Consider the following 19,141-nt stretch of genomic DNA (forward strand, 5'->3'; position numbering starts at 1 on the left):
AATGTTCAGACTTCAGGTACTACATTTCTAAGTACTATATCTCAGAGTTATTAATAGTTTATCAGAAGTCCCGCCCATTTAAGAGCTCAACCAATCATACAAAGAGGTCAGGCTTACAGATGTTCACTAACCTATGAAATATACACACATACATGGTTTCCACAAAAATACTAATCAGCACAACCGTTTTCAACACTAGCTGTGCAAATTGTGTGATATCAATGTTTGATAACAAATTGTGTGATATGTGTGATAAAAAAAAAAAAAAGCAAAACGCCAAGATGCACTAAATTCTAAAAAATGCCCATAAAAACGTATGCGCTCAACTAAGTCAGATTAATGTCTTATCTGATAAGAAAACATGCACATAAACAATTTTACCTAACAAATTCCTTAATGTGCATCAAAAAAGACAAGTGACTTTGTGATGTGACAGCATAACTGGACCAACCAACGTTATTTCAAAATATAATGTCCTGTGTTGGCAATGCTGCATTTTCAGCATCATTACTCTTCAGAAATCACTCTAATATATTTTTAGATTATACACTTCACAGTGAGACACACAAAATGGTTAAAAAATGAAATCTGACATGATGTCATTTAATCACAAAGGAGTAATCTATCTTCCTTTCATTGAAAAACGGAATACAGGAAGAGACAATTGTGGGTAACAGAAAGCCCCATTTCTATTGAATAGAGCTGGGTGACAATGAACTCACTGTTACAGAAATCTAAGACTGTATGCATAAAACGCCTTCCTCCAAAGCCTGCCAAATGCTTTCACTAATGGCTTGCAATTAGCGCGTCATGACACACACACAAAACATGCATTATCTTGATGAAATCCCAGTGAAAAGGGTCTAATCTAGAGAATGGCGTATGATGTTATCGTGCTGGGGACCCGACCGGGCTTTTATGAAGTGTTGAGTGACAGGACCACGGTGCCACAGAATGAAGAGTTACAGCCCAACAGACTGCTGGGGGCAGCTGCGCATTCGGTCCTGCCACATGATTTCCTTGGAAGAGTCCGCCCTCAGTGGACCTGCCTTCTGGTTGTGTCATTGGCTATACTGGCAGATTAAGTCAAGTGTGATCAGTGGCTCTTGATGCACAAGAAGGAATTCAGGTAACAGTGACAAAAGCATGCCGGGCTGCATTATCAGATGTTGGGGTTATCAGATGCATGTGAGTCTGAAACACAATCCTTGGTTGGTTTTTACAGTATTGACCACGGGTCTGCTAAGGTCAGTAATCTATCATTCACAAGCTTGTCAAAAATGTCAGACTGCTCCAATGTTCCAGTTCCTCTTATTTTGTTGTAGTCCATCACTGAGATGTTTTGACCAGCACTTGCACTGAGTCTGAGGCAAAGCCAAGCTTTTTAGACTGTTTCAAAGAGAGTAAATGCTTAGAATGTTTTCATTTTGAGAGAAAGAGTCTTTCAAAGAGTATTTCGTCTTCTTTTCAAGTCATGAAAAGAAAGCCAGTGTGCACTGACAGAAAATGAAATGCAGCATGTATAGGTGGCTTGAATTCCAATTCTGCAGGGGTAAAATGCTGAGATAATACGGTTGGTGTGATATGTGCAGAGGCAGATGATTACTCTTGAGAACAGAAATTCACATTTAGCTAGATTACGGTTTTATTACAAAAGCCCGAAAAATAAAACAGAATGCACTTGATGAACTCAGAGAGAAACAGCAGGCATCTACACCACAGATGCAGTCTCAGCCTCAGACATCACACCCATGGGTTGTTGGTTGAATGTTGATGCATATAAGGCAAACAAAATAGAAACATTTCCGGAGTTTCAAAGTTGTTGAATTAGATTTCTAGGAGATGTGTGTGTTGTGTTCTTTGACGGTCCACGTGAAAACAAAGTCATCATGATGGCAAACCAACTCATGAAAGAAAAAAGCTGCTGTATTTACAACTGTGACAACAAGATCGACTAAACCCCAGATTTTCAAAAGTACAGTATGTAAAGTAAATTTGCACAACATTCTTTAATGAATGATTTATCGGTTGCGTGCCAGTCTGTTGTTATAGTGACATTGACTTTACATTTTCACACCCTAAACTTGAAGCAGAACAAAATGATCTGTTATTGGTTGATTTACATGTTCCTGGATCAACATCCAAGTTGAAAGGACATTCCAATCAACCAATCAGAATTGGGGGATAAGTTTACAGGAAATGTCAATTTTAGCCTTATTATCAGAGTTGCTTCTACACCCTTGTTATTCAACCATAATTTATAAATTCAACGATAAATTATGGGTAGGGTTAGGTTTAGGGTTAGGGATAGGGTTAGATCTATAATTTTGGACAATAATGTTGATCCAGGATCAACAAAATAACAAAATATGTTGATGCTTACCTTTGATAAACACATTCAGGCTCCTTGTATAGCAATCTGCATTTCTCTATAATCAAAATGGACTTACTGTTTTTTTTTTTTTTTGGAAGAGGATTACATGTTAAAGGCCTTTCCACACTGAACGCGAAAAAGCGAAACGAATTTTGCACGCGATGACGCACGGGAATAAAACAATAGCTTCCTATGGATGCTTCCACACAGACCGCGAACATTCGCGCACCAACATTTTTTTTTTTCGTCCAGTCCAACAAATCTTTTGAGTTCTGCACAGTGAAAACACGGGCAGTCCAATAAGATTTGAGCATTACATCACATGACCAGAGCAACTGCTGTTACCCAAAAGGCGCTAAAAGCTCAGAAGACTGTATTGAGCATGAGCGTAAAAACACAGAAGTAGAGGACTTTTTCCGCAAGAGAGAAAAGTGAATGCCGAGTTCTTGTTATTGTTGGTATTTAAGAACAGACTATTCTCACATTGAGTCCAATCACATTGAGTCCATTTTTAAAAAGGCCCAGCAGAGGTTGTATTTCCTTCGCCAGCTGAGGAAGTTCAACCTGCCACAGGAGCTGCTGGAACAGTTCTACTCTGCCATAATTGAATCCATCCTCTGCACTTCAATAACTGTCTGGTTCAGCTCAGCTACCAAATCTGACCTCAGAAGACTACGGAGAGTAGTCCGGACTGCTGAGCGAATCACTGGTACAACCCTCCCCACTCTCCAAGAACTGTACTTACCCCTCACATCCAACACACTCCCTCCACTCCCTGCTGCTGTCTGGTCGACGCTACAGAGCTCCGAGCACCAGAATGACCAGCACAGGAACAGTTTCTTCCCTCAGGCCATCTACCTCACAAACAGTTAAATGTTCTCCCCACTGTGCAATAAAACATGTGCAATACCAAACTATCCATACTTATATTTATTATACATATGTTTTTGATTTAATATATCATACACAACTATCCACATTCCCTTGCATAATTTGTATATAGCACATCTGTACAATACAATATTCTGATTGTTTGAGTATCCGGACGAGCTGGACACATTTATATCAAATTGTATTGCTGAACAAGGCTTGAAAGTCCATGCCATGTTTCTGTGAATAATCTTAACAAGGCAAGGAATCTCTCTATGTAGCTTATGTATGTATGTGTACTGCACTTAAAGAACTATTTATCTGATCATTCAGCAGTTCATTTATGATAGTTGGAACATATCTCTTATAGAACATATATTTTTTTGTAAAATTTTAAATTGAATTATTTTTGTAAAATAATAAATATAAAAACACCAAATGAAGCAAGGGATGTCTGTTTTTTCATCTTTAAATATGTGGAGGACCTGGACACACTTCATATTAAGGTTTGTTGATGAACAAGGCCTGAATGTCAATGCCATGTTACTTGTTATAATCTATCAAAGCAAGCAATCTCTATTTAGCATATGTATGTGTATCGTACTGCATATGAAGAACTGTCAGTCCTATCATTCAAATGTTTACAATTGACGATAAGTAGAACAACATATCTTTAGAAAATTAAATGACAATTATAACAATGTGTTGCGACTTTTACAATAACACAATCTAATTGTCCCCTTTAAATTTGATAAATTTAATAGGTGTCTTAGGTAATTTAAACTCAATAGTAATAAATTAGAAATTATCTCATTACATATATGAATAAGGTAAGGTGTAGCGTTTCTTTTATTACAATTAGCCTAATTTAATCAACCAATGCAAATATTTTACAGGCTGTTGTGATGATGAAATCAGCTCCGAACATTAGGCATACTAAATATATTAGACTTAAGTTGTGCCATTTTAGCCTAGACGTCCTTTAAAGAAATAAGAAAACGTGTATTAGTAAAACAAAAAGCAACATTATTGTATTTAGATCCCTGAAACTGTAAATTGCTTTGACATAACTTCACTTCCGGGTTTCTCCAGTACTGCGATGGGGAATCACAAGTGGTGACGTATATGATAGGGTGCGTGGTTTCTGACGTAACATGTTGACGTGGGCGTGGCTGTATTGGTATGGGCGTGGCTTATGATGTCACACGTGGATGTGGGCAGGGTTGGATGTCCACCGCAGGATGCAGTGAGCCCTACTTGGAATCAAACGCTACATGAAGAAAAAAAACATTGTTGGTCGGCGCCCTCTAGCATGCAGGCGTGAATTAGCAGAAGGCGAACATTCGTTTCGCGCTCGGTGTGAAAGCAACATTCGCAGGCGATTCGCCTCGCATTTTCGCATGCCGCTCAGTGTGGAAAGGCCTTTATACTGATGTTCTCTAAACATTTCACATCTGAATACATTTGTGCTGTCACATTTTATATAGGTCAGTTTTATGTGAACTAATATGAGGTATAGCGTGGGAGGGAATAGAAGGTGGGCCTTGTAACAAATCCCAAGGTTATTACTAAGAGCACAAGATCTGATGTCCTTTATCTGTCAGAGACAACAGTGTGTGCTGATATATATTGCTTAGGACACATAAATAATGAAACAAACTTGCCTTGATCATTATTTAGTGCAGCTCACATTATGATCATAGTGAAATCATATTTAAACTTGAAAAAAAAAATAGCATGTAGTATTTGTGGCAAAAGTTGTGTAAATGTGAATGTGACCTATATTTTGAGCTGTCTGAAAGAAGAAGAAAAAAACATTCTATGAAATAGACTACTGCATTTTACTTAGGTGTAAGAGATATGGATTTTAGAGAGGATTACTTTAAGATTAACAGGTTTTAAAATACCTAATCTAAAAAAAAAAAGTTACATAAAACAGTCAGCTGTTTGACATCAAAATAATCCACAAGTAATGCACATGACTTCCGTCGATCAATTAAATCTTTGTGAAGCAAAAAAAAAAAAAAACGGCATGTCTGTAGGAAACAAATCCATTGTTAAGGCATTTAAACTGTAAACTGTCACTTCTGGCCAAAGTATAAACCCATAAACCATAATCCATAATTTTGCTTCATCCAGTGAAAGAATCCTCTCACATCAAAATCCACCAATATATTTGTTCAGAACAGTTTTTATTTGTGAACTGTGCTTGATCTTTGCATACTTCTCTCCTGATTCAGACGAGATGTCCTTTTCACCGGAGAAAGCAATATTATAGATAGAGGACTCATATTTTAGCCAGAAGTAATGGTTTGAAGTTAAAGTTAAAAAATGTCTTAACGATGGATTTGTTCATTACAAACACACAGCTTTTCGCTTCACAAAATACTCTTTGATGGACTGAAGTGGTGTGGATTACTTTGGATTATTATAATGTTTTTACCAACTGTTTGGACTCATTCGGTGGCACCCTTTCATTGAAGAGGATCCAATGGTGAGCAAGTGACGTAATGGTGATGTAAATTTTCAGTAAATTGTCATTCTTCAATTATTCCTTTAATCCTGTTAAAATACATAAATTGGCACATTAGGCAAATTTTAATAGGTGGTTAAAAATATCAAATTTAACTTCAAGTATATCCTTTTCAAAATGAAATGCTTTCTGAAATGACTAAATTTATAACAAAAGCATATTCAGTTTTTAAGGTACTGCATTGGATTGACCCACTGTGTTTAATGAATTGAACCATTCAATTAAATTTGGGATGGTCAAATAAACATGCTTCCTTCCAAATCAAATTCCACCATTCCCCGTCACGTCAAAACTCACAGGTTTTCCCACTCAAAACATTATACCTCATCGTTTGTTCTTCTCCCTGTGTAATTTCAGTTTAAAATAGACAGACACGCACATGTTGCTACAACAATACCCAATTAAACAATAAAAAGTCTTTCAATTTACTTTGTGTTTTGCTCTGTAATCCCAACAGAAGTACTTCCTTTATTATAATTGGTTCCAGAGCACCCATTCAAAACATCACCGCAGTAGCATCTCTATTCCAAAGACAGCTGCAAAGCAAGATAAGTGGAATATATTACTTCCATAGCTCTAACATGATTTATAGTGTTGTTACCACGTCTCAAAATATTGAAAGTGTTGTGGATACCTGATGCCTCCAAGAGAACGTCTTCAAAAGATAAATTGCACAAATACAGCAATCCAAGATGACTGGAAAAACTGCATGTACTATTAGAGGCAAGGGGTCACATAACAAAGTAAGTGCTGGCGAGAGATTTTAATGCCACCAAGGGATAAACTGATGGCTGAAATGAAAAACCTCACGTGAGGCATCTGGTTAATAATGTAGCACTGGGACACTGGGATAAAGGACTGTGATATTGATTTAAGCAGAATAAAAGAATAATAATCACTTCATAAAAACAAAAATGAACCTTTCTTTTATCGCACCTGACAATTGGAAGTCATTCATCCAAGTCATCCTCAAACAGTCCCTGTGCATCTTTGATTGGATGGTATTCCATTCAATTAGCATGCTAATGAGGGCATCGTGTGTCTCATTGCGTCGAAGGCTCTGACAGGACAACAGCAATTAGCATAAGCCATTATCAATTTACTGAAAGACAGAGACTGATTGGTGGGGAGGCATAGGGCCATGGAGCTGGACTTTTAGACAATGAAAAGTGCTGATGCTAAACAGTTTTCCTCCTTGTTGTGATCACACTACAAGACAGCAGGTAGAATTTGCATATCGGATAAACAAGAGTTTGTGCATTCACATTCAAGGTGATTTTATTTATTTTTATTTTTAATGGACATTTAAGTTTTGTTTGTCAAGACGGCCATTTACCTCAAACTTCAAAAGAGACTTTGAATAGCATCTTGATCGAGATAACTTAACTAAGACTATCTCAGTTCAAATAATTCAGAGCATTCAAAGACATTTCAGATTTGTCTCACTGAAAGTTCTTCGTGTGAGTGTGTAGAGAAACCAAAAAACAGAACTATGCTATAATAAATAAATGGAATCAGTGTTTGGTGATGAGTTTTTGGCTCAAGGTCTGCATATAAAGTCACACCAGAGGTGTTCAGCTGGGATCAGGACTTGGCTTTCTGCAGACCAGTCAAGTTCTTCCACACTGACTGAATCAATCATGTCTTTTTGAACCGTGCCTTATACACAGAGACACTGTCATGTTAGAATAGAAAAGGGTCCTGTCCAAACTGTTGCTATAAAATTAGAAGCACACAATTCCCTAGAATATCATTATATGCTTTAACATTAAGATTTGTACTCATAGAAATGACTAAAGTAGTCAAACATGCTCATTAGAAGGGGGTGACCCAATACTTTTGGCAATATAGTGTATATGCACACAATTCCATCTCTAGCTGCTTTTCAAACAGGTGCTTAGCGTTAGTTGCAAGCCATATTTCAAAACATCATCCTGAGTCCTCTCTGCCTATTCACATCAGAGCACATGCTCATCAACTCCTATTTCCCCAGTGAACTACTTTACAAATATTATGGCCAGATGATAAGGGAAATAATTATTCCACTGAACTCATGCCATTTCTTTCTTAGAAGTTTTGCAGGAGAGATTCCGATAGTGGCAGCGGTGCAGATCAGAGCTTACTTTATTAGGTTGAAATGTCACAGGTGGACTGGCATTTAGGTTAATGAAGAAAATTATTGTCTGCTTTAAAATAATAGGGCATGCAGTCATTGGATCAGGGCCTCTGACCTACAGCACGCTATACAAAGCAACTGATACATTGTCAATATTTAATTGTATTAACCTTTTCTGTTGCTCTATTCACATCTGGTACAATTACCTGATGCTAAAGAGGCTGACAGTATGAGTTAAAACTCACTGAAGTTGCCTTAAAATTACACAGAGTTAATAAGCAAGGCAATACTAAGCTTTTTAAAGAGTTCAGTCATCATTTCTGACAAACTATAATATATTCACACAAATCATAAATGAACCTGTCAGAATGAGTAAGACGCTCCATATATCCGGAAACTTTAGCAGAACACAAGAGCTATATTAAGGTTAGATAAGTTAGATGAGTTATGTCTCACATTATTGGAAATGACATCTGAATGCATAACTCAGACTCAGTGTTCACTGTAAATGAGATGCAGCAGAGAGGTTTTATGCAAGAAGTTGTGTGCACACTGTCAAATTCCCCTTAACTTTAAAGTGTACAGTCAATCACATGCCACTTTACATTTAAATAAAATAAGATGGTGCCCTTTGCCAAGACAATTACTTTTTCTTTCCTACTACAAATATATTAACCAAAATGAATATATTTGCATTAAAAATAGCAGACAGCAAGAAGAAAGTAAGGTGATATTACATGTAAACAACTGAATTAAATATAAGACATTCTCAAAAATAGACTGTACGTACATATTCTAGCAATACTGCCAGATTATATTTTTCTTTGACCATAACAATTGAACTAAGTAAGCAACTAAGCCTTATATCTTTTTGGGGGAGTCTAGGCCACGTGTGCAGGTTTTTAGTAAAAGGGGATGTGAAGACTTATAAATAAATAAAAACATACATGCCTACAAACAAACAAACAAACATACAAACAACCGACCCTATGTACGTTTTGGGGAGTCTAGGCCATGTGTACATATTTGTAGTAAGGGGGTTATGCAAAGCAATAAAAAAAGAAAAAAAGACAGACAGACAAACAAACTAAAATAAATACAAACAAATAAACAAACAAACAAACAAATAACTGACCCCATGTCTTTTGAGGGAGTCTAGGCCATGTGAACATATTTGTAGTAAAGGGGTTATGTGAAGCAACTAAAACTCAGACAGACAAACAAACAAATAAATGAATGAATACAAACAAACATACAAACAACCGACCCTATGTCTTTTTAGGAAGTCTAGGCTATGTGCACATATTTGTAGTGAAGAAGTTGTGTGAAGCAATTAAAATGTACAGTGTACAGATTTGTACAGCAAGACACAACATCAGCCATTAATGATAGTGATGGGTTGGGTTTTCTGTAAACTTTCCGCACGTCTTCTGCAGCATATGCATCTACTCTATTTAAAGTCCTATTTGCAAGTATCTTGTCCAAGTGGATATAAATGAATATTTATAAAGTACCTTTTGGGTTTCAGTTGCCAGTTGCTGAAGGGAAGGTGACGCTATGGCCTGCAGGGATCCAGGGGCTCTGACGGGACTGTGCAGGCTGACATAAGCCACTGCCCTGCTCTGAAGAACCACTGCATTCTCCTGTACAGACACACAGAACACAGCCATCTGCTGCCAACTGATGATATGTCAGAGCCTTGACAGATATTTTGGCATAAAAGCCTGAGTAACCCCCAATGAGACACTACAATTTTGTGAAATGAGCATTGTGAATAATACGAACCATTACTGTCTTTCTCATACTCAAAAACAATCCTTTTATTGTGACATTATAAGGGGCTTCTTCAAATTAATGATGACGTTTGCATGGTACTGATTAGAATAAACTCTTTTGCCGAACAGAATAATTTCATTAACACTCCAAAATCATCCATCTGTCTGATTGAATCTTTGTGGCTTGCTGATCATGTTAGCAAGCTTTTGTACGGCTGCTCAAGGCTGATCTGTACTATTTTTGTTTTTCCTCCATTGCTTTAGTTGTCAATCTAAAGGAAGCGAAAAAGGAAAGTTCTTTTGACCTACTACTAAACTCAATTTGGGGTCATGATGCAGGTATCATTGGCAGATATTTATTTGTAAAATATGCAGCTTATATATGTAAATTGTAGGCTATAATGTGACCCGGATGTTGTGTAAAAGTCATAAAGTGCACATGCTCATTTGTCTTCCTATATGATTTACTGTACTGATACAATATAATAATAGGCTAACAAGTAAGAAATAACCCAACTTCAAAAAAAAAAAAAACTTGTACATACAATTCACTACAGTGTCTAGCTAAAATTAACACTAGAAACAGTAAAACATCAAGAACCTTTTTTTACCTTTCATACAAATTATGATTGCAGGGGAATATTATTGATTAGAAAATACTAATTTTGCATGGTTCCTTGCACATTTAACACATTTACCTCAAAACACTTTTTGCATCACACAACCAGCTCCCTATACAAAGTTTTTTTTGACATAGTAAACTTGCTTAGAAGCTCACCCGGTAAAGCATTAACCTTTTAGGCCACTCACCAGACATTTAATTTCCTAACTGTGATACCTGCAGCAACCAACATAAAACACTGACCGATTCATGTTTATTTCTTTTTGGATAAAACCAAATGTGCTTTTAGTGTCACTCGTTGGACATTTCACCTCGAAAGTTTTGTAAAATGTACAAGAAATGTTATATCATTTTGCAGAAATGTCACCACAGGCAAGTTTTACCAGCCTGGGCTGGAATAGTCAAATATTACCTTCCCCCACTCAAAGGAGCCGATGTTGCCCAATGAGGTCCCCCCCCAGGAGCAGAAGACGATGGTGCGGTCGGGCTGCCAGCCCGCACGGATTTGAGCCGTCATGGAGGCGATGATCTGAGTCATGACTGCAGAGCCTTTCCCCCAGTCCGCCAACGTACCCTCGTACCAGCTGCCATGACGACTGCCAACAAGTACATATCGATCTACAAGGGGAAACAGAGCGGGAACAGCGGAGGGTCAATCAACTACCACCTTATGAAAACTAGGAGGATCTTTTTCTTTTTTAAATTCATATTTTAAATAGATTTCCTGCCATCTGAAACCTACATATAGAATAAATGAAATGCACATTTGAACAGAAACCTGTCAATTCGCTAACTTTACCACACTGTAAAAAGTGTAGTAATGTAGTAATACTCAATTAAGTTGCATTTTCTACCTAATCTGATCATTACATTGAGCTTTGCTAGTGTAGCCTAATGTATTTGTGTTGATTAAGTGAAGTTAAACATAAAACCATAAGACCAATTAAAATATTGGGGAAAATGCACAGTAGTAAAAAGTAAAAAAGCTTGAATTACAAAAACTTATGGATAAAATGTATATTATTATTAACAAAGTTATATATATATATATATATATATATATATTGATTAGGCATTTGATTTTGAAGTAATCGATTAGTCAATTAGACAAGGAAGCATTAAATTAATCAAAAGTGACAGTAAAGATATTTATAATGTGTAGTATTTATATTTATACACAAGATTTATATTTCAAATAAATGCTGTAAAAACGACTTCCACAAAAATATTAACCAGCTGTTTTCAGTATTGATAATAATAATAATAATAATAAGGTTTCTTGATCAAGTCAGGATATTAGAATGATTTCTGTTGGATGACTGCTGAGAAGCCAGCTTTGTGATCGCAGGAACAAATTACATTTTAAAATATGTTGAATTAGAACAGAGTTATTTTAAAAGATAATTATCTTTCACAATATTACTCTTTTTCCTGTATTTTTCCAATCAAATAAATGCAGCCTTGGTAAGCATGAGAGACTTGTTATAAAAACATACTGTATGAGTTATACTTTCTCTAGGTTTGCACACACTCTGCCTTCACGTACATCAACACACAGACCAGAAAAGAAACAATTTTTCATGCAATTAGCCGTGGGCTATAAGCGGCACTGGGCCACCTCTGACTGACAGCTAGAGAGGGTAGAAACAGGCTCATTGAGCTGACAAGAGCAAAGAACTAACGAATATTGTAACCCACCTTTACTCGGGAGTACCACTGCGGTCTTAAGGGAAGTTATTAAAATGACATCAAAATGATAAATAAACAAGACAGTCAACTGCCAGATAAATGAAAGGTAAACATGTTATAAAAAGACAAAAGTCAAGGAGAAGAACGCCTCTGCATGATTTGTGATATGTAATTAGTGACTGGGCGACCAATTATGACAGGAAAAGAGTGCCGTAAATCTGGAAAGTAAATCACAGAGGGCTTAAATGCATAGACACAGTGACTTTACAGTCATAGGGGCGGGGGTGAAAGATTAAATGCTTTCATTACATCAGACGTACGATTAAATCATCCTGAAGGTGAAAATAGTGGTCCGTAATTAAAAGCCTATTTTCGGCAGCCAAGTGACCTGCATTTGGACAGTGGCAGCAAATGTTGTTTTAAGAGATTAGTTTGTCATGGCACTGGGAGGAAAAAGGGCTGTTTCAGCACGTGGGCTCAGATTTGGCTTTATTCGCCTCCTTGACTCGCGCTTTTTCAGTGGATGAAGGAGAGAATGCTTAGATTGCACTCTTGTTTCGCTCTGCTATCACGAATACAATAACTAAACTGTGACAAATCACTGTGTCTTTATTATGTCAGACCAAAGAGTGTATCGGTTTAGAACCATGCCTGAGACACGCTGGCAATATCACACAGTTAAAATGAGAGTGATTTGTTATTTAAATGAAATAATCTTGCATTGACTATGACAAAAAAGTCCTTTGGGTTTGTAAAATGATCATTTGCGTTACAAAAGCGCTGTCTTGGATTTGTGCTGACCTACCTGGATTGGTTTTGCCTTTGAGATATCCAATAACATTGTGCACAGTCTGGAAGGATGCCTGGTTTTCAATGGTGAGATTTATGATTTTTCTTGCTGAGGAACAAACAGAAATTACAAACAAATTTGTCAGGGTTATGGAACATTGACCGATCCAAAAGTTAAAATCCAGCTACAAGAAAAAAAGAGGTTGAGTTTTCAATCAATCAAAAAAGAACAAAATAATTTTTTTTTTAAATATTGGTACTAAATCCAACAATACACATATATTAAGTGTATATAACTAATGGAAGTACTATTTAATATTTAACAACAACAACACAATAATAATAATAATAATAATAATAATAATACATTTCAATTATTCAAATACATTTTCTGAATTTCAAATAAATTAATAAATGATTCTTCTTATTAGCAGTATTATTAAACTTCAATAATTATTTATAGAATTATTTAAATGATCACAATTTCACATATTTTTAAACAAATTCAAAAATAACAACTACTCAGCTAAATTTTCAAAAACAACAGATAGATAGATACCAGAACATACCAGTAAATGCTTATTGTTCCCGAGGTTCACTAAGTAACTACCTTTTTAGTTTGTTTTATTTTTTAAATCTAATGGCATCTCTTTTAATTATTCATTATTCATTACTATTTGATTTCCCCCCTTTTTTCCCGTGTTGCTCTTTTTTCTTTTTTTTTTCTAACCATTTAGATACAGATCAGTCTTATTCTACAGTATTTTGATGTGATCACCGATCATATTGCCCAGAAGAAGCTCTTCATTGACTTACAAATTTTTGTCACATCCTTCCCTGTTAAATCCACTCCTATTATAGGTACAGAAACTATAAGGCAAAGAGCAGATAGCCTTTGCTTTCACCATTCGTTTGCGTGTTGCAGAGAACGTGTACACCATCAGAGCAGCTTGAAAAGGTGCCGCCACTATTCGGCTCACACTCTTACCAATTACACATGAAGGCTCGGTGTGATCGAGTGAATATCAATGAGGCTGATATCCCAGCAGATAAAAAAAAGAAACACCTGGTGCTGGTACACATCCAAAGCCACTCTGTCTCCCACTCACTCTGTCTCACTCTTACAGCGACATCGCTGAGCCAACATGGAGATGTAAAAATCCTGCAATGGCCAAGCTTCTGGTTTAAGACAAAGATGGAATTGAAAATTCCTTTTCACGAAAGCCTTGGGATCGCAAGCAGATGAGTCAGCCTTGGTGTGTGATGTACACAGTAAGAGTTTTTTTATTAGTTCCTGGATATGTGAATATCAGGGAATAAAGATGAAGTTTGGTACCTCAGACATAAGATGTATACGCCGCTGATGAGTACAGATGTGGGTTTTTTTTCTCTTCGAGTGTAATCAAATTCACTCTAAAAATTCAGTGGGCTTCACACAGCCCCACAAATCCATTTATCACCCCTGACAACAGCACAAATGACTTTGGGTAAAGAGTAGAAGACGTATATGCAGTTGTAAGGGAGTATTTAAAAGTGCTGGCGTGCACACGGGTCGCGGTGTGATAGATTTGCCCATTAATCATCAATAGGTATGAGAGGTTACCGGCTATTGAGAGAGGTGAGCGCCTCTGCGTGAGCAAAGTGAAAAAGTGATCTTGTAGGAAAAGAATGAAGAAGTCGACAGCTGCAGGAGCTCATGTTTTATAAATGACCTTGAATAAGATGTTCCTTAGAAGTATATACTGTATAAAAAATAGGAGCACATTTGTGATGAAGAACACGATCCACAGACCAGAGAAGAAGCATACCAGCATACCAGCGGCTACTTAAGGTAATTGAGAGAATATTTCAAATTTGTTACAGGATTAATTCACCCAAAAATGAAAATTCTGTCATTAATTAGTCACCCTCATGTCATTCCAAACCCGTAAGATCTTTGTTCATCTTCGGAACACAAATTAATATAGTTTTAATACAATCTGAGAGCTCTCTGACCCTCTGTAGAAAGCAACACAACTGCAGTGTTCCCAGGTCCAGAAACGTAGCAAGGATATCGGTAAAATAGTTCATGTGACATCAGTGGCTCAACTGTAATTTTACAAAGCTACGAGAATACATTTGTGCACAAAGAAAACAATAATAACGCCCCGAGTTAGAGAGTTAGAGTTCCCAAGAAGGTAATCACGCGCATGCTGAACGTTAACAACGTTGATTACGTTCTGGGGTACTCTCCAAAATGGCGGAAGATGGTAACTCGGGGAGAATTGTTGAATAAATTATGTTATTATTGTTTTATTTGCACACAAAAGTATTCTCGTAGCTTCGTAAAATTATGGTTGAACCACCAATGTCCTTGCTACGTTTCTGGACCTGGAACAATACAGCTGCGTTGCTGTTTACGGAGGGACGGAGAGCTCTCAGATTTGATCAAAAATACCTTAATTCGTGTTTCAAATATGAACGAAGGTCTTACGGGTTTGGAACGACATGAGGGTGAGTAATTAATTACATAATTTTCATTTTTAGGTGAACCCTTTAAACCTATAAAGCAGAAATTACAATTTAAGAATATTAAATGAAATTACATGTGTGTAGACTTTCATTTAGGCTTTTATTCACATGTGAAAACACTCGTTCAAATCCATACACTGCCCATTTTTGTTGCTTCTAATACAGGGATAGGCAATGTCGGTCCAGGATTGCAGGTATCCTGCAGAGTTGAGCTCCAACCCTAATCAAACACACCTGATCAAGCTAATCAAGGTCTCCAGGATCGGGCTACAGGCAGGTGAGGGTTTTTTTCAGGGTTGGAACTAAACTCTGCAGGAAATCAGCACTCCAGGACCGATGTTGCCTATCCCTGTTCTAACACATCAACTTTGAAGACAAAATGTTCACTAGCTGCCTAATACTGTATATCCCACTCACTAACAGGTGCCATGATGAAGAGATAATCAGTGTTATTCACTTCACCTGTCAGTGGTCATAATGTCATGCCTGATCGGTGTATGTGTGTGTCACCTTTATTTATATAGCGCTTTTAACAATACAGATTGTGTCAAAGCACTTAAGAGTATCAAATTGGAGGATAGAGTGTCAGTAAGGTATAATAATAAGATTAACCACTCAATTTTCAGTTAAAGGCATTTCATTATTGAATTCAGAGATGTCATTGTCTAGCTCAGTTTAGTTTAAATAGTATCTGTGAAATTAAATCCCCTTCACTGGGGATATGTCCCCGGGGCTCATCCAGGTGTCCGGCCTCCACCGACAATCAGGGCCACAGACATCATCTCCCAGTGCCGATCCACCATCTGAATCGGACACGGACTGAGAAACAGAATAAGAAAGAAAAAGACAAATATTAGCGTAGATGCCATTCTTCTTACGATGTAACGAGTACATTGTGTTATGAGGAGTGTTCCCGGTTCCGGTTGATCTAATTAATGCAGCCTAACAATCCTTTAATGGATTTGAATAATAGAAGTGTATTAGTGTGTTATGTGTAAGCCACGTTAAAGAAATGTGTCTTTAATCTAGACTTAAACTGACAGAGTGTGTCTGCCTCCCGGACAGTGTTAGGTACTGTAGATTGTTCCACAGTGCTAAATAGGAAAAGGATATGCCGCCCGCAGTCGAAAGACTAGATAATGATCTGAGATATCGTCGCTTTGCTGCAGAATTTCAAAACCACTAACATCAATTCCATGTGCCAGTATGATTTCGACAATGAGTAGGTCCTGAAACGTGTTGTCTAACCCCAATAGAGTTCAGAATGTCTATGAATGCTGATCCTAATGTATCTTTTTCATTATCGACATGGATATTAAAATTGCCAACAATTAAGACCTTATCTGCAGCCACTACTAACTAATTCTTTAAGGAAGTCTGTGTGGTGCCCTGGTGACCAGTATACAGTAGCCAGTACAAACATCACAGGGGATTCATCACTAACACGCGTTCCTCTAGATAATGTTATACGCAGCACCATTACTTCAAACGAGTTATACTTAAAGCCTGCCCTCTGAGAAATACTGAGAATATTGCTATAAATTGTAGCAAAACCTTCCCCTTTACCTTTTGGACGTGGCTCATTTTTATAGACGTAATCTTGGGGGGTGTTACAGAAGAGGGACTCAGAGTGCGTGACGTATAGTAAAACAGGTATTTATTGACAGACTTCGAGCAATATGGAGTAGAACAGGTAGGTGGTAATTCTTGCATTCTTCGGAGATCTGGAGAAACGTTAACTTGGGTATCTTTTCTTGACAGGAGACAAGGAACAGGAGCTGGACACACACCTCACAAATACGGCTGACAAGGATTGAATTCAGGAGCAGACAGACTAGGGATCGCTGGAGGACACACTCGGGATGAAACGCAGCAGGTAAGTAGACAAGGAAGTAAGTGTCAGGCATAGAGACATAGGTAAGTGTCAGGCTTAGCTATCACAAAGCAATGGTAGTCCTCTTCGAATGAACGAGACCGGACACTGGAGTGTTGTGAGGTGTGTGTATTTGAGGAGTAGGTAATGAGTGTCTTAATGATGTGCAGGTGCGGGTGATTAAAATTCAGGTGAGGGAGTGCGCTGTGACTGGCTGGTGACAGAGCCTGGCCAATCTGTGACATTACTCCCCTCTCCACGGCCCGCTCCTGTGCCGAGGACCCCGACGTCGTGGCGTCTACCTCTTCCTCTGGGCTCAGGACGATCAGGATGACTGGCATGGAACTCCTCGTCTCGTCAAGATCTCCTTGACCTGATAGATGGCTCCATCCTCCAGGATCAATGGGAGAGGGGGCTCCTCCATCGGGCCAGGCTCTGTGGAGGGAGAGACAGGAGAGTGGTAAGGTTTAAGCAGGGATACGTGAAACGTGGGATGAATTCTGTACTGGGGTGGAAGTTGGAGTTGGTAGGTGACCGGGTTGATTTGCTTGGTGATGGTGAAGGGGGCAACAAATCTGGGACTTAATTTTTTGCAGGGTAGGCGCATCCTGATGTCCCTGGTGGACAGCCAGACCTTCTGTCCAGGTTGGTACTGGGGAGCTTAGGATCTTCGAAGGTCGGCTATCATTACGTACTGCTTGCTGAAGATGGTGGTGAGCAGCATCCCAGACCCTCTCGCTCTCTCGGAACCAGTCGCCTACTGATGGTACATCCGACGGTTCCTCGGACCAGGGGAACATGGGTGGCTGATAACCGAGTACGCACTGGAACGGAGTCATACCAGTGGCAGGTTGGCGCAGGGAGTTTTGGGCGCACTCGGCCCAACCAATGAACTGGTTCCAAGAGTCCTGGTGGTCGTGGCAGAAGGTTTGAAGGAATCGTCCTACTTCCTGGATCTTTCTTTCGGTCTGCCCGTTCGTCTGGGGGTGGTTTCCTGAGGACAGACTTATGGTCACACCTAGGAGCTTGAAGAGGGCTTTTCATACCCGTGATATGAATTGTGGTCCGCGATCCGAGACGATATCCTCTGGAATGCCATAATACCGGAAGATGTGGTTGAACATCAGTTCAGCGGTTTCCATGGCTGTGGGTAAGCCTTTGAGAGGAAGACGATGACATGATCGATCAACGAAAAAAGAAAAATCGATCAACGATCGATCAAAAAAATCGATCAACGATCACAAGGAAACAAGTGCGCTATAATTGCATAGAAATGTATTATACTATGAGTTTTCATCTGGAGCGCAGCGAGGAGGGGAACATCAGCCCATAGACATTCATATAAAGTACTAATGTATTTGGACCCTATCTCGATTTGATTTCTTTACGGTGAATAAATGGATGATGGATCTGGCCGCCTGATCCACTGGAACAACACACACACTCACACACAATAATGAATAAATGCCATTCAGGACTACGTTGAAACATTTAAGATCTTTTCAAAGCCTTTGACAATAAATTACCAGTCTCCTAAACATGGGCAGTAAAATGCAAGAAGAAGTGGGAAAGTTTGCTGCTCACATACGTACTTTTGCAGCTAATGTCTCATTTCCCTGGTAGGGAGATACTGGCGCAATTAGAGCACATTTTAGTAATACAGTGAGCCTTAATTGAAAGGGAATGGGATGAAAGAGGGGAGACAGATGGAAACAAATGATTTGAAACCTCTGGAGTGGTCAAAGCTCGGCCCAATCAATAAAGCACAGATTACTAGCTTCAGAGCGTTTGATCCGGTTAATGGAATAGAGGTGCAGGCTTGGGACCGGCCTGGAGCGGGTCACGGCTGGGAGCTTTCAGACTGTGAAGAGAACGGGAGAGGTGGGAGAGTGCCTGGGGAGAGGCGTCCCTTCCTCTCCACGGGATCGATGGTGCTCGTGTTGCCACTGCAGGTTTTCGGCAGACATTGATCGCTGGACATTGGGTTGG

At 38.5% G+C, this 19,141-nt stretch overlaps 1 protein-coding gene across 1 annotated transcript in view; it reads right to left on the reverse strand.

Moving 5' to 3' along the window:
• The window catches only part of LOC306857037 (inactive N-acetylated-alpha-linked acidic dipeptidase-like protein 2), a gene marked incomplete at both ends in the record, with an annotated part of 254,287 nt that overhangs the window by 69,581 nt on the left and 165,565 nt on the right, over window positions 1-19,141 (reverse strand). Inside the window, 3 exons of the mRNA XM_079396683.1 lie at window positions 9,408-9,536; window positions 10,703-10,908; window positions 12,785-12,877. Coding sequence (XP_079252809.1) covers window positions 9,408-9,536; window positions 10,703-10,908; window positions 12,785-12,877 — 428 coding nt within the window. The remainder of the gene's footprint in view (window positions 1-9,407; window positions 9,537-10,702; window positions 10,909-12,784; window positions 12,878-19,141) is intronic.

Source organism: Barbus barbus (assembly GCF_936440315.1).
Source record: "Barbus barbus genome assembly, chromosome: 37".
NCBI lineage: Eukaryota > Metazoa > Chordata > Actinopteri > Cypriniformes > Cyprinidae > Barbus > Barbus barbus.